At 31.0% G+C, this 19692-nt stretch overlaps 2 protein-coding genes and 1 long non-coding RNA gene across 5 annotated transcripts in view; 2 read left to right on the top strand and 1 right to left on the bottom strand.

The window, feature by feature from the left end:
• LOC125840965 (uncharacterized) overlaps window positions 1–19692 on the top strand; it is a 229332-nt gene that overhangs the window by 147375 nt on the left and 62265 nt on the right. The gene's annotated exons all lie outside the window — the stretch shown is intronic.
• LOC125840944 (uncharacterized) lies at window positions 684–4750 on the top strand. The gene is made up of 9 exons (XM_049519928.1): window positions 684–980; window positions 1357–1459; window positions 2150–2259; window positions 2600–2668; window positions 3145–3260; window positions 3341–3395; window positions 3803–3923; window positions 4310–4452; window positions 4540–4750. The coding sequence occupies exons 1-9, from the start codon at window positions 843–845 to the stop codon at window positions 4639–4641; spliced, it is 957 nt and encodes a 318-aa protein (XP_049375885.1). The 5' UTR covers window positions 684–842; the 3' UTR covers window positions 4642–4750.
• Window positions 5394–8455, bottom strand: LOC125840935 (protein DETOXIFICATION 24-like). Its single transcript, XM_049519916.1, has 8 exons — window positions 8179–8455; window positions 7089–7630; window positions 6854–6940; window positions 6715–6771; window positions 6374–6612; window positions 6095–6213; window positions 5794–5880; window positions 5394–5677 (listed from the first exon to the last, which is right to left on the bottom strand). The coding sequence occupies exons 1-8, from the start codon at window positions 8425–8427 to the stop codon at window positions 5600–5602; spliced, it is 1458 nt and encodes a 485-aa protein (XP_049375873.1). The 5' UTR covers window positions 8428–8455; the 3' UTR covers window positions 5394–5599.

Below are 19692 nucleotides of genomic sequence, written 5' to 3'. Positions count from 1 at the left end.
TTAGTCGAGTCTTCATAAATAGGATAATTTTTAGATGTTTATATGATTATAGTTTTTGTAGTAATATTTGATAGGCCTTCTGAAAGTAAAAAATTTGAAGTTATGAATCTAAATATTTGTTTGAGTATAAATCATTAATGTAACATTTTTTTTTAGACAACAATAAAGAAAAACATAAATATATGAATTTCTCAAGTGAAAAAGATGATTAGAAGTCATAAAGAAAATGCCATCGAAGTTTGGCTATAGCCAAATGCTTACCAAGTAAAAAAGTAAATTATATTTTTTATTGAAGTCTCCAATAAAGACGAAGAAAAAAATCATGTTTACGATATATTTACTTTCGAATTCCGATCTATAACTAGATCTTCAAGTTTAATTCAAGATATTTCCACTGCTTGATTCTCCCTTAAGGAAAAGAAAGTTATGATAGAATAAAAAATTCAAAGTTAAATTATTTTTAAATATAATCATAAAACTATTACTCCTATTTTAAAAAAACTAATTATTATTTATTAAAATTAAAGTTGACCCAATGTTCAAGCTTGTTAAAGCTTTCTCATTGGCGTATATTTATCACCTATTTCCTCCCTTAATTCCTAAGAAAGAGACAAATAATAAATATATACATAATAATAAAAAATAAAATAGCAATTAATATAAATATATACTGTAAAAAAAAACACAAAATTGTCCAAAATAAGAGGTTTTTCTTGTCGTTTTCTTGAATTTTAGGGGTTTTGAATATCCCATACATCAAGAATTTGGGATTTTTCTCCATTTTTTTGGGTTTCAGTTGAAGAATTCGAAGTGGGGTTTTGAGTTCTTGAATATATATACTCATGACATCAACTTTGAGGAGAAGGCTTCATCATGGGGATGTTGGTGGCAAAAAGAATGAGCATTTTGATTCTTTGGGCTCTGATGATGGTTTGAATGAGCCTTTACTTGGGTACCAGAAATATGATGACAGTGATCAGGTGAATTTCTGTTTTTTTTTCTGTTGATAATATGTTGAATTATATTGCTAAAAGTTGCCCTTGTTGGGGTTTTGTGCTGTGAATGAGAAAAATTGGATTGGATTGTGAAATGGGTTGGAATTTGTTTTGCTTTTTTAGGCTTCTTGTTGATGATCTTTTGAGTTATGTTGCTAAAAGGTTGTGTTTTTGGGATTATGTGCTTTGATAGAGAAGATTTGGATTGGATTGTGAAATGGGTTGGGATTTATTTTGCTTTTTGAGGCTTTTGTTGATGATATTTTGAGTTATTTTGTTAAAAGTCTGTGCTTTTGGGAGTTTGTGCTTTGATAGAGAAGATTTGGATGAGATTATGAAATGGGAATTCTTTGAATTGTAGGTAAGTACGCTTGAAGAAGTGTTGGATGAAGGGCGAAGGCGGGAACGTCTGCACTGGACGCTGCTATTTTCTCATCTGATTTCTCAATGGGCACAATGGTTAGGTGTGATTTCGTTTGTCTGTACTTTTGATGTTATGCTCTTTGTGCATGTTGTGCAATGCAATTACACCGTTTGCTTGTAATTTGATATTATGCTCTTTGTGCAATGTGCATGCTATGCAATGCAATTACTTACACACACCTAAAACTACTTAAAAGATAGGGCATCACAACATTGTGTATTTTTCTTCCCTTATGGATTAACGACCGAAGCTGTATGAGTAGAACAGAAAGCATCATGTGAGAGGTTAGGTTAGAGTAGGAGAAGAAACACTGAAGAAGTCGAATGGTGCAGAAAGCAGTAAGAGTAGGTAGATGATTAGACCTTTTTGTGACTTTTGGTACCTTGTTAGTTGTTACAAATCCTAGGTTAAGAAATGGTTCGGGGGCCTTAGGGAAATAGAAAAGGAGAACAGGCTAATTTAGGGGGATATGCAGGTTCCTTGAGGTGGAAGAGAGCGATGATGGTAGGCTAGGTGAAATGCCTTTCTTCAAGTTTTAGCATCTGCGCTCTTTCTCCATATACTAAACCTCAAAAGGAAGAATGTCTATGAGGATTCTCAAATCTGTTATAGGCACTTCCCAAACTTTCTCAAATCTGTTATATACAATTTTAATGACTTTTATGTTACCTTTCTCAAAAAAAATTTAATGACTTCAAATTTTCTGATCCATTATCCTTTGGTCTTGCAGCAAATATTGTCTTTGTGTCTGGGTCACTTCTTGGCCGGATTTTTCCTTTTGCCTCAACTCAAGCTGGATCAACAGCAAATCTTTTACCTCCTTTACTTAGCCCTTTACAGGTAATACATGAGGATTCAAGAGCAAAATGTCTGAACTTTGATTTCCTTTCATTTGCAGATATATGATATTAACTATCTCTGCTAAAATGTTGCCTAGAGCTTTTCAAATCCATTCTTTTTGTTGGAGTCTGCAGGGGTTTGACACATGAAAATTTTGTGGTTTACCTTGTGATATTTTATTTGTGTTTGTATTGTCATGTCCATCACTTATATCCCCATCCAAAAAGAATCAAATCCATTAAACTCATCAACCTATCTCCCTTACAGCCTAATTGTGTGTCATCTATTGATACATAATTCCAATCATTCCTGTCATTGAATCGTTGACATTTGATTGCAGGAAGCAAGGCTCAAACATCTCAAGCAAAGGCTAGCGATCCCTTTTGATGGTTCTTCCTCAGATCATCAAGTATGTAAACTTTACCCCGTGTTTTTGTTAGATGTTTATTTTTTTTGGTTTTCTTTAGCACTGGAAGAGTTTGCAGCAATTACAGGAATGAGAAATTGACTTGTGTAGTTAATGCTGTATGGTTCTGATCAATGGACAGTTCAAGTTTATTAGTCTGAAAGCTCCTTGTTTCAAAGTTATTTAAGGTTCCATACTAGCCTTTTAGAGCTTCACTCTTTAGATGGTTGGTTTGCTATGAGAAGATATCATGACTTACTATGGTTTTTTGAGATCAAGCAACCTTAGTTTGGACTCGTGATGAGAAAATAGAAAGGAGACTTCAAGCTGCATTCTTTAATTGATCACATATAATTTTTCTTTTTGAGAAGGAGATAATTATGTCTCTTAAACTTATCTTGCAAGATAATAGTCTCTTGTATGTGTGCCTCATTGTTTTATATGTTTGTGAAGAACTAAAAATCCAAATTTGGTGCCAGGATGCTCTTAGGCAACTATGGAGGTTATCTTATCCCGATAGGCAGCTCCCATCTCTTAAATCTGAGCTTTGGAAAGAAATGGGTTGGCAAGGATCTGACCCTTCAACAGACTTCAGGTATATGAGGAAGTGTATATTTGATTCACATTTTTGTTTTGCTGTCGTTCTTATACTAAAATTATGAGCGTAAATTCCAGGGGTGGAGGATTCATATCATTGGAGAACCTTATCTTCTTTGCCAAGACATACCCGGTTTGTACATCATATTATTTACCTTCCTCCCACCTTACATGCTTTGAAGCCTATTTGGTACAAATAAACTAGATGATTGTAATTGTATTGGGAATTTACCCCTCTATTGTACGCAACTTAGTTTTATCCTACTGTTATAATTTGAGCCATTCATACCCTTGCCATAAGAAAATCGTCTTGTATTTGCCCTCAACTGTAACAGTGCTCCAGCATGGACTGGGTGGATTCCAGCTGAGCAATATATTTGATATTTGGGCGATTGTTTTTGTGTTTCATGGAGCTTGATATATATAGCTTTTTAGAAAAGCATAATTGAGTTCTCTTGAGACCAATGCTCTCGTGTCTGGTAGAGCAGGGAAGTAAATTTTTCATTAATAGTGTTTCCCTCATCGCCTGCTCTATTACAGGAATCTTTCCGGAACTTGTTGCACAAAAGAAACGGAAACAGATCTGAGTGGGAGTATCCATTTGCTGTAGCTGGCATCAATATATCGTTTATGTTGGTCCAAATGTTTGATCTTCAATCAGGTACGGAAAGTTCAGTTAGAAGTTAGTGTCTTTCATGTTTTTGGCTGAGAAATATATGGTGAATATTTAAACATTCAACAGCTTCCAATACATCCTTTCAAATAAATCAAATGTTGTGATTAAATCGTCCTGAACTGGTTATTCTGAAAATCTAATGTGTAATCATATTCTCTAGTATCATCGTTCTTTCTAATGACAATAGGAACAATAAGTTGGTCTCAATGTCTCATGTATCATTTCTGTCCTCGATCTGCTCCGCATGAATGTTAGAAAAATCCTCCATCTTTAACTTTCCTCTTCTTATGTAACAAGTTCTTGCATGTTCCCTTTTGATGAATAAGTAAAGATTCTATTGATAAGTCGCCGTCCTCTTTTTTGAGTGGCAGGGACACCTAGCACCCTTGCAGGTATCCGCTTTCTAGAACTACTCAGCGAAGATGACATGGCGTTTGACAACATCTTTTGTATTGCCTTTGAAATGCTCGATGCACAATGGCTAGCAAAACGAGCATCATATATGGAATTTAATGTTGGTAACACTAAACTATTCCATTGGATTCTTTTCATATATTTACCTCTACCAACACATATTCTCCTTTCACTTTCCTTTTCGTAGGAGGTTTTGAAGGCCACGAGAGTGCAGCTAGAACGTGAGCTCGCTCTTGAAGATACTTCCAGTGTAAAAGATTTACCTGCCTATAATCTGTTGAGGAGATAATTTAGCCTTTGTTTGCTCCAACATGTTAGTTTTTTTTTTTCTTCTAATTTTTACACCTTTGTAACCCTCACTGTATATGATGTAAACCATGTTAAGATTCTCTTTCTTGGAAATAAAAAACCAAGTGCATTATGTTGGCTGGACCATAGGTGTGTCTCCAAATGCAGGAATATAAATGGTCGTTTGGTACGTGTGATAAAGATAATCCCAAATTTTATCGTTTTGAGGTATTAGCTAATATTGAGATTATTTTATCCTACCATTTATACTCCTTGCTTATATCATCGCACGTATCAGAGTTAAAGAGTGTGAAGTAGATCTAGTCCATTTTGTAATCTTGCAACAGATGTAGTTTTTGTTTGGTCTTTAATACATAAAATGGACATTACGTTCGATTTAATCTTCAAATGTTTAGTTCATGAGGTAAAGATTGTTCAACATTATGTATAATGATAATATTTCTCTCTCAACCAATGTGGACATACAAATAAACTACACTCCCCCGGAGGTTGGACCTTTGAAGTGTGAACAATATAGCATGGGGCTCAAGAATCAACATTAATATGGATGAGTCATATTATAACAATAGAAAATAAAAATATCGAGCCTAACTCAATTTTTTTTTAAAATAGCTTAGAAATTCAACCAATAACAACACATCTATTGTACGTCTACAAATATAATCTAAAAAAGATGTATGCAAACTTTACCCCTACAAATGATTGTTTTTGATAGACCATCGGCCTACAGAATTCAACCAAAGGGAGTATAATTTATAAACTCCACAACAATAATTTGAAGGATCACAACATCATCTACTAGAGGTGAAATTTAGAGCCCATAATCCAAAAATACCACTAAAATTAAACTCAAATTGTAAGCTAATTTAGCCAAATATATGACCAAAAAAAGAAAGAATAGCAAGAAAAAAGTGGAAAAAATTGGTGACAACAAATTCTTAAGCTTGATCATTTTGATTAGACTCTTCAGAAGATTTCAAGTACCATCGATTAAGTCTTTGTTTGGCTTTTGATACCTGCAAAATAAATTTTAAACATTCATAAATGCATATTATTATGATGTTTATAAGTTAATTATACACCAAATTTTTTAGCATATAGTATTTAAAATTTTGATTAATTCTAATATTACCTCTCCATCCCAATCTGTTTTCCATGTCATGTAGCATAATGCAGCTGATTGAGTAACAACTCCACATATCATTCCAATCCATATACCCTGATAACAAAACCAAGGTATCAGAGGTGGCAAATGGACGGATCAAGAACATAAACGAATCGTAAGGACAGGTGCGTGTCAGATCCTCCAAAAGTAACCCATTTTTTAAGGATCCAAGACGGGTGTGGCTAGATTTTTGGATAGTCCGAATAACGTAGCTTTTAAGTGCAATAGGGAAGTCTATGAGAATATTTGATTTAAGTGAAATTTTTACCTTCACTTGAAGATGAGCCACATATCCAAGCAAAGCTCCAATTGGTACTCCAATCAAATAGAAGCAACACAAATTTATAATTGCAACTGTGCTTTGTAAACCAGCTCCTACAGCCACACCTGATCACAAAATTCTCCCAAGTGTCAAGAAAAACTATGAAACACAATAAAAGATCATAGAATAAACTTAATGTGTTCGGGTCTGTGGGCACCTCGACTATTGTACATTATCTATTAATATTTTGAACATGTTTAGTAAAATTTTCAACTTGTCACTTACCTGAGAGTACAGGGTAAATGCTATTGAGCAAAATCGAGAAAGCGAGTAAAGTAGAAAGGTCAGCCACACTGTCAGCGACCGCCTTCTCATCACTGAATAAGTATCCGAGATTTCTGCCAAAGATCAAGCACACAGCCCAGAAGAACAGTCCGATAATAAGTGAAGTGCTCACTAAGACTTTAATGGAGAATTTTGCAGCCTTAGCATCTCCTTTCCCGAGTTCATTTGCAATCCGGACACTGTCAAGGAAACAACGAAGGAAAAAAAAGTCTTAAGTTGGCAATGGATACAACACTAGATGGAATGAGATGTCGATGATTCATAGGGAAAGAGTCGCGTACCAAGCAGCTCCAAGGAAGCCCAGACTTATCATAAACTCCCATCCATTGATATTGAGGCTGCAAAATTACTTATACTGATCAGTATGTTCATTGTACAGAAAACAAAATGACGTAAAGAAAAAAGCAAGCAAGCACTCACCAAATAGAGAAGGCAGATATAGCAACCTCTGCATTCTTCATATATCCTGCCAGCAGGACTAGAACAGCATTGTACCATAGCTCTAAGCTGTGAAAACAACCAAAAGCAAGAATCGATTAACCCCTCGGATATGAAGCTAATTCAGATTATAAAATGTGTTTCGTGGGGTTCAAATTCGGCGAGACTGATGATAAAATCATGGTTGAGAAGAAAATGTTAAGGAAAAGGATTTTACCAAACCATGACACCAGAGGATATTGAGAGCTTCATGACGGGTAGTACATCTTTCAGTGCTGCTAAGGAGAATCCGTTCCATGTGTTAGGGCACCAACCTCCTAAGATGTATACAAACTCCCCGACTACTACGAACCAGGAGGATATGCTCAACGCTATCATGGCACCAGGAACTCCATAATTTAGCTGGATAACCAGTAGCCAAGACAACGGAATGTGGATCACAAATTGTATTACAGATAGCCATGCTATAATCATGTTCTTCTGTTGTGCTTGAAGGTACATCTGGATCGTCAAGCTAAATACAAAGTTGTAGATGAAGGGAATGAACCAGTAGGAAACGTATCCAGCAGCTTCCGCGATTGATCCATTCTCACCGAGTAGCTTAAAGATTGGAGTGGCTAAGATGAAAAACGGAAGCAATACTGTCAATGTAATCAAACCAACAATCCATGATCTTTGCAAGTAGATTCCCATCATATGATACTGTCCTGCTCCATATGATTGCCCACAAAGAGTTTCAGTGGCGCTTGACATTCCAATCTACCAAAATAAACACAAAAGTTAAGCAAATGGAAAAACTAACTAAATAAACTAGTACATGACAAGTCTCGAATTCTCTATTGACTCCAAATTCTCGAATTGTGTGATCATATCGTCCAAAAACTTAAGCCATTAGATATAGCACACCTAATTATATCATGCCTCAACACGCCCCCATCATGTGTAGACCTAATTTTTTTTCTTGGGCCAAATACATGAAAAATGTTCTTTTGCTTTTTGGGTGGCCATGAGAATATTCAAAACTAGGACTTCTCCTGGCTCTGATATCATCTTGAATTATGTGACTATCTCATCTAAAAAACAAAACTGTTAGACAGAGCATACATTATTATATTATGTCTCAACACATCGGATAATCCTTACATTGTTTGCGTAATCATCACATACGCTTCTCTTACTCTTTCTCTACATTATATTGCTATGTTTGCATAATGTAGTGCATTACTTCTTCAACCAACAACGTGAACAAGCACATGAGATATGACGAACATGGTACATGTTAACAAAGATAACAGGAGCAAACTTACCAGTATACCATTGACGAATCGCACAGTGAGAGTTTGTACAAGTGCATAAGCAGCGAGATCTAATTCACTAATGTGTCCGATGAATGATTGTGTGACCACTATACTTCCAAATGAAGCTACTCTTGACAGTATTCCGGGTAATGCAACTCTCCATATCTTCTTAGTCTCGTCGTAGATCCTCTCTTTTAAGTTTTCATCAACTTTTTCTATTTGTGAATCAAGTAGCCTCTCTTGCACACTGTTATCCATGGCTCTACACGAAATTAAAAAGAAAAAAAAAACTCAGATTAACCCTGAAAAGAGCATAAACATCCCGGGATTCTCTCCATCTCAAAAGTGGATTCCCATGCAAGGATACTTGAGTACGACTACGGCTATGTTACATAATTGTTAAAATAAGTAACTAGCATGAGTTCTTTTCTTACACATGTATGTTTATTATTCATTCTATGAGCATATGTCACAAAGCATTTTAGAATCGCATCAAATTTACGCTATAGTTGACTATACTTCATACTAGTATAGCTCTGAATGCATATAAGTTAAGCAACTCGGACTCTTAAAAGTATCCAACATGTGCATGTCGGATCCTCAAAAGTAGTGAATTATAAAGGATTCACCACAAGTCTAACATCATTTTTGAGAGAGTCCGAGCAACATAGCAAATAAGAAAGTTAAGAAGAAAACTTAATATTTAACCCATAGCAGTCCATAACAACAATATTTCTATAAATAATTTGTTATAAAGTAATGTTTCAATTAAAGGGGTTCTCCTTTATGAAGTACACTAATAAATTGGCAGAATCCAATTATCAGAAAAAATGTAATATAAAAACAAAACAAACGAAATATAAATTAACATAAAATTGTCAGAGATCATATAAAGTTGCAGAACAGCTGTAAGAAATTGTGATTAATCTAATTTTTTTTATTTTTTTATTTTTTTGATAACCGAGAAATCGGTCTGTGACCCGCCCTTTGGACCAATCACAGCCTTCTAAACTCGGTGGATAATGGGCCCGCCCCTCTACCCTTCTCCACTTAAATATCGGGCTTCGCCTTGCATGGTGTGGGGATTGAACCTGCGACCTAAGCCACAAATCCTCCACCTTTTGCCACTCGAGCTAGGCTTTGGGGGCTTTTTTTTCTTTTTTTTTTTTGTGATGAGCTTAATGAAATATCTAGAGTAACTATGTATTTTTTAAGTAACAATGTTCATCATCATAAATCAACAAAGATACTCCCTCTCCCTTTTACAACAATAGTTTCCGCTATTGACTTGACACACCCATTAAAAAATAATAAATAATAGGGGTAATATTACTATATTATCCTTTGACTTTATTAAATTTAATGCTTTGAAAAATGTGTTAAATGATAAATAATATTTAATAGCAAGGGTTAAAATAGACAACAAAAGGTAAATTATCACTTGATATTCTAAATTAAACAAGTATTGTTAGATAACTATTTTTAGTATAGTAGACAACTATCGTTGACGGAGGGAGTACTTTAAAAATGGAAAAGAAAATAAAAAAACTTGGTGCAGAGGATGCCACGTGAGTTGACACAGATGTCACGTGATGCCAACAACTTTTTTTTCTATAAAGAATGTCATTAAAAGATCCCTTGGATTCTATCATCATTACGTTACTATTGTGTGTAATGTATAAATTTTGTACCCATAATCATTAATTATAAAGCAACGATTTCTAATTTTTTTACTTTTTTTTTTTTTTTATAACCAAGAAATCCGTCTGTGACCCGCCCTTTGGACCAATCACAGCCTTCTAAACTCGGTAGATAATGGGCCCGCCCCTCTACCCTTCTCCACTTAAATATCGGGCTTCGCCTTGCATGGTGTGGAGCTTGAACCTACGACCTAAGCCACAAATCCTCCACCTTTTGCCACTCGAGCTAGGCCTTGGGGGCTTCTTTTTTTTTTTTTTTTTTTTTTTTGTGATGAGCTTAAAGAAATATCTAGAGTAACTATGTATTTTTTAAGCAACAATGTTTATCATCATAAATCATCAAAGATACTCCCTCTCCCTTTTTACAACAATAGTTTCCGCTATTGACTTGACATACCCATTAAAAAATAATAAATAATAGGGGCAATATTATTATATTATCATTTGACTTTATTAAATTTAATGTTTTGAAAAATGTGTTAAATAATAAATAATATTTAATAGCAAGAGTTAAAATAGAAAACAAAAGGTAAATTATCACTTGATATTTTAAATTGAACAAGTATTGTTAGATAACTATTTTTAGTATAGTAGACAACTATCGTTGACGGTGGGAGTACTTTAAAAATGGAAAAGAAAAAAAAAACTTGGTGCAGAGGATGCCACGTGAGTTGACACAGATGTCACGTGATGCCAACAACTTTTTTTTCTATAAAGAATAACATTAAAAGACCCCTTGGATTCTATCATCATTACGTTACTAGTGTGTAATGTATAAATTTTGTACCCATATCATTAATTATAAAGCAACGATTTCTATTAATGTTATGGACCACTCTCCATTGCTATTATAATATTTTATTACGATGTCTTTTGAAAACATTCTTTTTATCTGCACATAAATAAAATCAGTGTTACATTTTATTTGCTCTTAACTTCACTTATGAAATTAAGTGGCATATTTCAATTATTTCACCAAATATCTGTTGGTATTTCTTAACCGAACACGTATCAAATAACTTTAATCTCAACCTACCAATATCCTAAGCAAATGGGAATAAATCAACTAGTCGTATTTTTGTTTCCACTAAAATTTGAATATGAGATCGATCTAGTGGTTCATTCACCTACCAACTCATTAACTATTCACTTTTATTGCTCGAACTCTTCAAAAATATAATTGCACTCACATCAAATTCTCCGAAATGCGCTATTTTTTTAAAATAAAGATCATATACCCATCGACGTTGAACAATTCACTAGGGCCACTTTTTTACCCTTCATTCCAAACAAAGTTTTTTTATTTTTTGTGATAAAGTAATTTTATGTTTCAAAGAAAATGATATATGATACTTTCTTGGGTATTTGGTTGCCCTAGTTAAAAGTTGAAATAGACAACTCTTACGTACAAAACGAAATATTTATATAATTATTGTCTTTTGCCGGATCAGCAAATTTAATTATAATTTATTTTGTAAAAAGCAATAATTAAAAAAGAGTAACATAGAAAATAAAGACGATATTACTAATAGGAAAGCAGTGGCGATAAGTTGAAAATTTAGATAGTTAACCAATCAAATCGAACTACGTAAAAGAGAACTAAAAATTAAGTTAATTCATCAATTAAGCTACTAAAATTTCGAGAAAAATGAAATTTTCAGAAGGCTAAGAGGAATCAATAGCACAAATCTCAAATCCCAAGATAATAGTCCAAATTTCACAATGAATTTCGAATACTCCATCCGTTCTATTTTATATGGTACTTTTCGAATTTTAATATTCAAACAAGTTTATTTTTTTATTAGATATATTAAGTATTTTGAATTATCAATTATTGTGACGTATAATATTTTTTACCTAATTTACAAATATATAAATTTCATTTCGTACCTTAAACTTTCACTCTCAAAAAAAACGAAAAATGCCTTGGAACATGGAGTTATTAATTTCACGATTTCCCAAAAGGAGATTAATTAAGTAAGAAAGAAAAATTAACAATTTAAAAAAAAAAAAAAAAAAAAACTGGAGATTTTTAGCTTTATGGAAGAAAAAGGAAAAGCACTTACCTTTATACTGATCTGTAGATCCTATATTTTTGCTTAAAGTGATTCCACTTTTAATGGAGTACCTGCAACTTTCTGTAATTTCGCCGGAAATCCTGTCGCCGCCGTGTAGAAGGCGGAAAGTGGCGGAGCTACGGTGAGGCGTACGGCGGAGCTACGGTGATGCTCCGAGCGCCAACTGGCTGCTCCGATTTGTAGAAAAGTGCAGCTTACTTACACAGACGGAACTGTGCTTTTATAGTAGTGATTTTTCTTGGTGCTTTTATTGAGGAAGACAACTCTATTATTATTACTATTATTTATTTCACTTTCATTCATAAACTAATGTTGGTGTGAACTCAGATATGAAATTTTTAATTTTTTGAATATAAATTTATATATTTAAAAAATATATACTCCCTTATTTTATTTTATGGGACACTTTTTGGATTTTGAGATTTGAAAATCTATTTTTTACTGTAAGTCAATTATCGTGGTTTATAGTATTTTTTACGTACTTTATAAATATATAAATTTTATTTCAAAAAAATTGAAGATTTCCTGGCGTAAATTTCCGGTCAAACTTAAATTGTTGACTCTCGAAAAATGAAAAGTGTCATATAAATTGGGACCGAGGGAGTAAGGAGTAGTGACATAAGTAATACTCCATCTGTCTCTAATTACTTGTCCACTTTTCCATTTATAGTTGTCCTTAATTACTTGTCCATTTTCAAATCAAGAAAGGACAAAATAATTTTACTTATTATACCCTCAATTAATAACTTTGAAAAAGGTACAATTTCTTGAAAATCTTAAATTTTTAATCCATCCATTTCATAATTAATAAAGGTAAAATGGTAAATTCACTATGTCAATAATTGCTTTCTTAATAGGTATGTCAATTTAAAAGTGGACAAGTAATTAGGGTCATGGGGAGTAATAATTAACATTCACAATATATTTTAAAAAATATTATTGTATTCAAGTAGTAATTAAGATAAATAAATCAAGACAAAGAAAGTATTCGTATTGTGTTAAAAATAATATTTATTGATAAGGGTTGTGGTCGAGTGGTATCATTCATTTTTAATCAAATATTCGGAGTTTAAGACATTACTGTTAGAAAAAACACTTTAACCTTAATATGAGACGCATTTGTTAAGGAACACATTTCCCTCAATGTGGGATGTAGGGGTGTGCATTTGGTTTTTTCAGTTCGGTTTTCTACTATTCAGTTCGAATTTTTTGGTTCTTGATTTTGAAAAAGTGTAACGCAATCCGAACCAAAATAAATATGATTTGTTTTGATTTTTCTTTTTTCGATTTGGTTGTTCGATTATGTCAGAATTAGAAACATAACCAAAGTTATATTTATAATTTGATAATCTCTTTACAATTTATTTTTTTTAAATATGAAACCAAATTAAAAAATCAAACAAAGTAAATTATAAAACAAAAAGACCAAACCCAAAAACTAAATCAAATTAAAACTCGGTTCGATTTAATTTGATTTTCAGTTTAATCTAAATAATGAGCCCCCAGTAGGACGCCTTTATTAAGAAATGTGGTACTCATTATAATGCAAGATTTTTTAGTGTAAATTGGAATATAGTCAGACTTTTATATAGATAGTACTTGCAAATGATGAATACTAGTTACAAATTCATATTTGTTTTAGGAGTATAATTTATTCATTATTTAACTAAGAGTTGAAATAGAGAATTTAAAGTTGAAAAGTCGGTTTGAAAAGTATTCAAGTGGAATAATGCCTATTTTCAGACCTCAAAAATTTAATTATTTTCGAGCAAAGTCTGTATCCAAACAAAATTGCTTCTGAATATTTCTTTTTTCTTTTAATAGTCTTCTCTTTTTTAATTAAAAAAAAAAGAGACAATTTATCGCTCTTTCACTTTTTTTAGGTATAATTAGTAGGTGTATCGATGTACCTACTCTATAATCAATAATATTAGTATTATTTTCATAATTTTTTTGTGTTTCAATTATCGCAATATTTCATTGTTGTTAATGTTCTTTTCTAGTATACTACTTTCCGCAATGCTTCACACTCCTTTTTAAACTGTTTTCAATACTATCGAAAATAATTTCTCTGTTTTTATAAAGTATGAATAACATCGTGTACGTTTTATTCTCTTTATATCTTAATTATGAAATTGTACGAGATATATTATTATCGTAAAACTTATACCAAAAAGTATATTGATTAGTGTATGAATAAGGACAGTTAGGAGTATTACTTTCTCAACCATAAATTTCTCAAAAATAGAAAATGTAAATGTTAGGGAGGAGAAAAATATACCCTACTTAATTGGAATATACATGTGCTTAATGGAACTTATTACTGAAGTATTTATTTCCACCACCTCATATTAGATGAGCATTTTGCTAGAAATATTTGTCTCGTATTACTTGATCACTTATTAAATGAGAATAATATGAATTATTATTTTTTCCATTTTACCCTATAATTTATATGACGTTTGGAAGTTTAAGCACATTTCGAAAATCCAAAAATTTCTTTTTTTCAATAGGCTAATTAAAATGAACAAAGGGAGAAAAAAATGTAATTAATCTTATCGTATAAAATAGAAAATGTTCATCTAAAAGGGAACAAATTTCTTAATCACCTTATAAAATAGAAAATGTTCATCTAATATAAAACATATTTCTTAATCACCTTATAAAATAGAAAATGTTCATCTAATATAAAATAAATTTCTTAATTATCGTGTAAAATATAAAATGCGGAAGGAGTAATCGTCACCCACATAATCTAAAAGTGAAGACGTGTACAAAACTTTGACCGTTAGGTGTGTGTGAATGTCCCAACTACAACAAGGAAATTATTATGAAATAAAAAGGCAAAGCAAAAAAAGTGATCAAGGTTTATGATATCCATAATTCTAGTAAATTATTAGAAACTATTTTTAAAAAAAAAAATTATGGAGGAAAGAGAAAATATTAAGTTGTATATTAAATTGGAATTTTGAAATTGTGTTCCCTACTTCACTTGCTAGTAAAAGTAGGTGATATATTAAAAAAATCATCCATTAAATCACTCGAACAAGAGGACTTGAGGGACATTGTTAACAACCAACAATAAAGTATAATCTAATAAATATAATATATATGTGAAAATAAAAATTTCAAAAATAAAGAGTACTTTGAAAAGGTACCATGTATGTAGTCTTACGTCTTTATTCTTATTTTATTTAATGAAACGAAAGTAAAGAAGTTATTTTCAATAAGCGAAAAAGATAATAAAATTCATATGGAAAGAAAAATAAAGTATTGAAATAGTTATGCTAAATATAATAGAGAAATAGTAGTAACATCATGATAAACGGAGAAAAAAAAGTAATAATAAAATTTTAAAAAATAAAATATTATGTAAGTAATGATAACAATATTGATTATAAAGAAAACTAAACAACAACCGATTACTTTCTAATCTTATATCTTTAGCTCTCAACCTTCACAACTTTTTATTAGAAATTATGTCCTATTTAGTATCATATCCAACATTATTACACTTTTTTGTTGGTATTCTAGGAATACTTGTAGCCGTTACAATTTTTATTTTTGGGTGAGCATTTTATGCACACTGGGTAAATTTCTTACTGTGTAATAGCCTGTAAATCACATAGAAGATGTAAATCGTACTAGACAAGCCCTATGCGACAGTCTCGACTCAGAAACCATTGAGAGAGGATTGATCCTGGATCAACCCTCCAAACCAACTGAGCTATCCTAAAGGACAAAAATATTTGTTAATTAACAATAATCACCTCTTTTTTTCTGACATAAAAAAGTGTCTTCTACTTGACTTTAATTTGCATGTAGATGTGTGAAATTATAGATCCATTATTGCAATTTGTAGGAGTAATATGTTAGAGACACTTATCACATGCTATAAAAGTTTATGACCCTACGTACATATATAGTTATATATAAATTGGTGCCATGCCAAAAAAAAAAAAAAAAAAACAAATATACCTCACCTACCCTCACACAGGGTGTGTGTTAGGTTTAGAGGAAACTATTTATTATATTTCGTGTTTGATTAGTCAAAATATTATTTAAACAAGATCCTTATAAAATAAAGAAAATTAAATGACTTCTGAAGTACAGGGAAAATAAGTTTTATAGTTAGTATTTCAAGTTTATTGTTTCATTTCCCTCCGCTCTTTGACCCTTTTATCCATCGCTATCCTTGAACCCTACCCTCGTTCCATCTGATTCGATAGTATTTTATTTGATTATATATAAATGATTTTGAGATAATATTTTTTTACATACTTATTAAGTATTAGAAAAAGTGATTACGTTATCATACATATTAAGAAATTATTAATAATATTTACGTAAACTAATTGAATTCCTCTATTTGGAGTCCAAGACATGCACGTTCTTGATTGCTGCTGATTGTTTAATTTTATAAAAGAATCACATACTTTTAAGAAAGTGACAAAAGTAAATATCTTAAATATACTCTTAAGTAGATTTGATCCTCTAAATTAATCAAAATAAATATTTTTGAATCTCTGTCAAATGTTCAACAAATTATGAATGTCAAATCTCAAAAACTACAATAGCAATAACTATATCAAACGTTAAAAATAAATAAAAATTATATAGCAGAAAATGAAAATGCACCTCAAAAATCGTATTCGATATTAAACTAGCACTTTGTTTGGATGTTTGTTACCTATTGTTTCATAATGCATTGTATAAATTATATTGTCTTAATGAATACAATGCTTGAATAAATTGTATCGTTCTCTGTTGTTACATAATGTCACTCATCCATAATTTAAATAATAAACCTATAAAAGAAAGTAGAGTACGGATAGAGTTAGTATGAAAAGATAGAAAAGAAGATAAAATATGATTATTAAATAATAAATAAAGAAGAAAATATTAAGGTAATGACCCGATCACACCAAATTTGATTATTATCTATCAATAAATTTAAATGAAACAATAAAATAAATAAATAACAAACGAAACAAGCATTTTGTAAACTAAATGGAATACAATATAACTGGTCATAATAACCATCCAAATAAGGTGTAAAAATAACAGAAATCACAAAAGATTCTTTATATATATATATTCTCTAACAAGGTGTACTTCCAATAGTATTCAATCAGGGAAAAATCATTAAAAAAATTATATTTTTAATTTAGTAAGATGAACAACTAATTTTAATTTTGAATGATTTTTTCCTCTTCCTGAGAATTAGTCGTACTTCCAATAGTCTTCTTCCTCTTTCTCTTTTGCTCAGTTTTGGATGAATTTCTTCCCTAATATTTCGATTTTAGATTACAAAGAGGCGTGACGATGGATAATCTTTTGTTTTAACTTATGTATGATCAAAGTAAGAAAATTTAAACAATATTTCCTTTGTTTCAATTTATCTTTCTGAATCGAGATAACATTTTTCATTTTTCAAGAGTTAAACAATTTAGGTTTAATCAAAAATTTGCAAGTGGAATCTTCAATTGTTTTGAAATGAAATTTATATATTTGTAAACTTAGCAAAAGTACTATAAGTCTCAAAATTTGGTAATTATTGTTAATAATAAGACTTTCTTAAATCTCGAAATTTGAAAAGTGTAACATAAATTGAAAACGAATGGAGTATTACTTTAAAATAAGGGTCTGAAAATACCTCAACTTTGGTCGGATTTGTTGTTGTGATACTAAACTTTCACAAGGACCTATTACCTCCCTAGACTATTTAATATCGTATTTTTTACCATCTGAACTATTTAATAGTGTATTTTAAAGGTATATATGTGTTCACGTGGACACATTACTATTTATAATTTTGCATTATTTTTTATGTCTACGTGGGAAGATAAATCTGTTTAAAATACAGTATTAAATAGTCTAGAAAGGTAATAGATTCTCATGAAAGTTTAGTATCGCAACAACAAATCCGACCAAAATTAAGATATTTTTCAGACTCTTATACCTTAAAATAACGTAAAAGTGTTAAAATAGTTTGCCTAAAAAAATAGTGAACAAGAAGTATAGAGTGAGAATAAGAAGAGGAGGTGGAGTTCGGGCAACAATGGACACGTGTGGAGTGCGGAGGAGTAAAAAGTTATTTAATATTGATGCATTAACTACCCCTACTTATCATTTTATTTACAAGAAGAAGAGACGTGGAGGTTTTTAATTGATTTGGTAGTACTGTACATACATATATACTCCCTCAGTTTTAAAAAAGAATGATCTATTTTCCTTTTTAATCTGTTTAAAAAAGAATGACCTCTTTCTTTTTTTTGGTAACATTTTAATTTCAACTTTCTACGTGGCATGTTTAAGGCCACAAGATTAAAAGACAATTTTATACGTTTGACATAACTTTAATTTAGAATCACAAGATTTAAAAGTATTCTTTATTTTCTTAAATTCCGTGTCAAATCAAACTAGGTCATTCTTTGTGAAACGGGAGGAGTAACTTTTGTATCAATGCAATAGAGATGGTCATGTAGCAGCCAATTTAAATGAAAAGGGAAAAAGGGCTTTTTGGTCGGAGGATAAAATTATTATTATTATTATTATTTTTAAAATGAATTAGGTAGGAATAGGGGTGTTCATGGTTCGGATAAAAATTGATTTGAACTAAAAAATTAAATTAAACCGATTAAATGAATCAATTTAATTTGGTTTTTGGTTTGGTTTGGTTTTAGATTGTTAAGAACCGATGTATTTGGTTTGGTTATGATTTTGTTTAAAAAAATCAAAGAAATAATCGAACCAAACCAACAAGTTATATACATAAATTTTATTATTATACATACATAATTTATTAGATTCATAAACAATTTTAAAGATTTTATATATGTTTCATCAAAATTTATTTATAATTTACTTATGAAAGAAAAAATGTCTAAGGTGAGAACATTTTTCTTATTGGTTTCATGTATATAAGTGTCTATGAAAATTCTTTGTGGGACTGAAAATGTCATTGTCTTTTCCTTCTATGCCAAAATAGTGCATTTTGAAGTTTTATTCAGTAAATTCAATGATCAAAATGCCAGTCATTTTAACTATTTTTTTGTTTGAATGGATTGTTGTCATTTTTTTACGTTTTGAATTAACTGTTTCTTTTATTTTTATGTATGGTTAATAACCGAATAATCGGACCAAACCAAACCAAAACCGAAAACAACCAAACCGATAAATGTATATTATATTTGATTTGGTTTGATTTTGATAATTTAAAACCGATTAAATTGATTTGGTTTTAATTTTGACTAATAACTGATCCAAATCAAACCGTGAACCCCTAAGTAGGAATAGTTAGTATACTGAGCAGACAGGCGTCTTGCTGTTGCCGTCAGAATAAAAAAAACATTTCATTCACAGCATTTGATAACTAAATAAATTGGTGGTCACGTGGCTGCTTTCTGACTTCATATTAATATTTTCGTTCACTTTCAATTGTCATAATTTTTTTTTTAAAGTTAAACTGTAAAAACTTTAATTAATATTTTATAATATTCTTTTCGTATAATTTTTGAATATCTAAATATTTTATTTAAAAATTAATCAAATTACATTTCGGAAAACACAACATAACAAGGAAGAATATTGCTAGATTTTTTTTTTTTACTGACGTTTAAAAGGCATATACTGTAGTTAGTATTCAGTAAGTCAACTACACCACTTGATCACTTTTAGATAGTTTGTTAAATAGATAAGAAATAAATTATTGATGTATTAATATATGTATAAATTATGAAATA

Source organism: Solanum verrucosum, unplaced genomic scaffold, assembly GCF_900185275.1.
Source record: "Solanum verrucosum unplaced genomic scaffold, falcon-dt-bn FXZP01000196.1, whole genome shotgun sequence".
In the NCBI taxonomy this organism is placed as follows: Eukaryota; Viridiplantae; Streptophyta; class Magnoliopsida; order Solanales; family Solanaceae; genus Solanum; species Solanum verrucosum.
The sequence above is the reverse complement of the archived record's forward strand: the minus strand, read 5'-3'. Positions and strand labels throughout refer to the sequence as shown.

What these genes read in the sequence shown, in the direction of transcription:
- LOC125840944 (XM_049519928.1), top strand. Translation starts at nt 843, where the DNA reads ATGACATCAACTTTGAGGAGAAGGCTTCATCATGGGGATGTTGGTGGC. An exon ending in AATATGATGACAGTGATCAG is followed by an intron (nt 981 to 1,356) that starts GTGAATTTCTGT and finishes TTTGAATTGTAG; the next exon opens with GTAAGTACGCTTGAAGAAGT. An exon ending in CATCATATATGGAATTTAAT is followed by an intron (nt 4,453 to 4,539) that starts GTTGGTAACACT and finishes TCCTTTTCGTAG; the next exon opens with GAGGTTTTGAAGGCCACGAG.
- LOC125840935 (XM_049519916.1), bottom strand. Translation starts at nt 8,427, where the DNA reads ATGGATAACAGTGTGCAAGAGAGGCTACTTGATTCACAAATAGAAAAA. An exon ending in GATTCGTCAATGGTATACTG is followed by an intron (nt 7,631 to 8,178) that starts GTAAGTTTGCTC and finishes TTATTTTGGTAG; the next exon opens with ATTGGAATGTCAAGCGCCAC. An exon ending in TGGCTCATCTTCAAGTGAAG is followed by an intron (nt 5,881 to 6,094) that starts GTAAAAATTTCA and finishes TTTTGTTATCAG; the next exon opens with GGTATATGGATTGGAATGAT.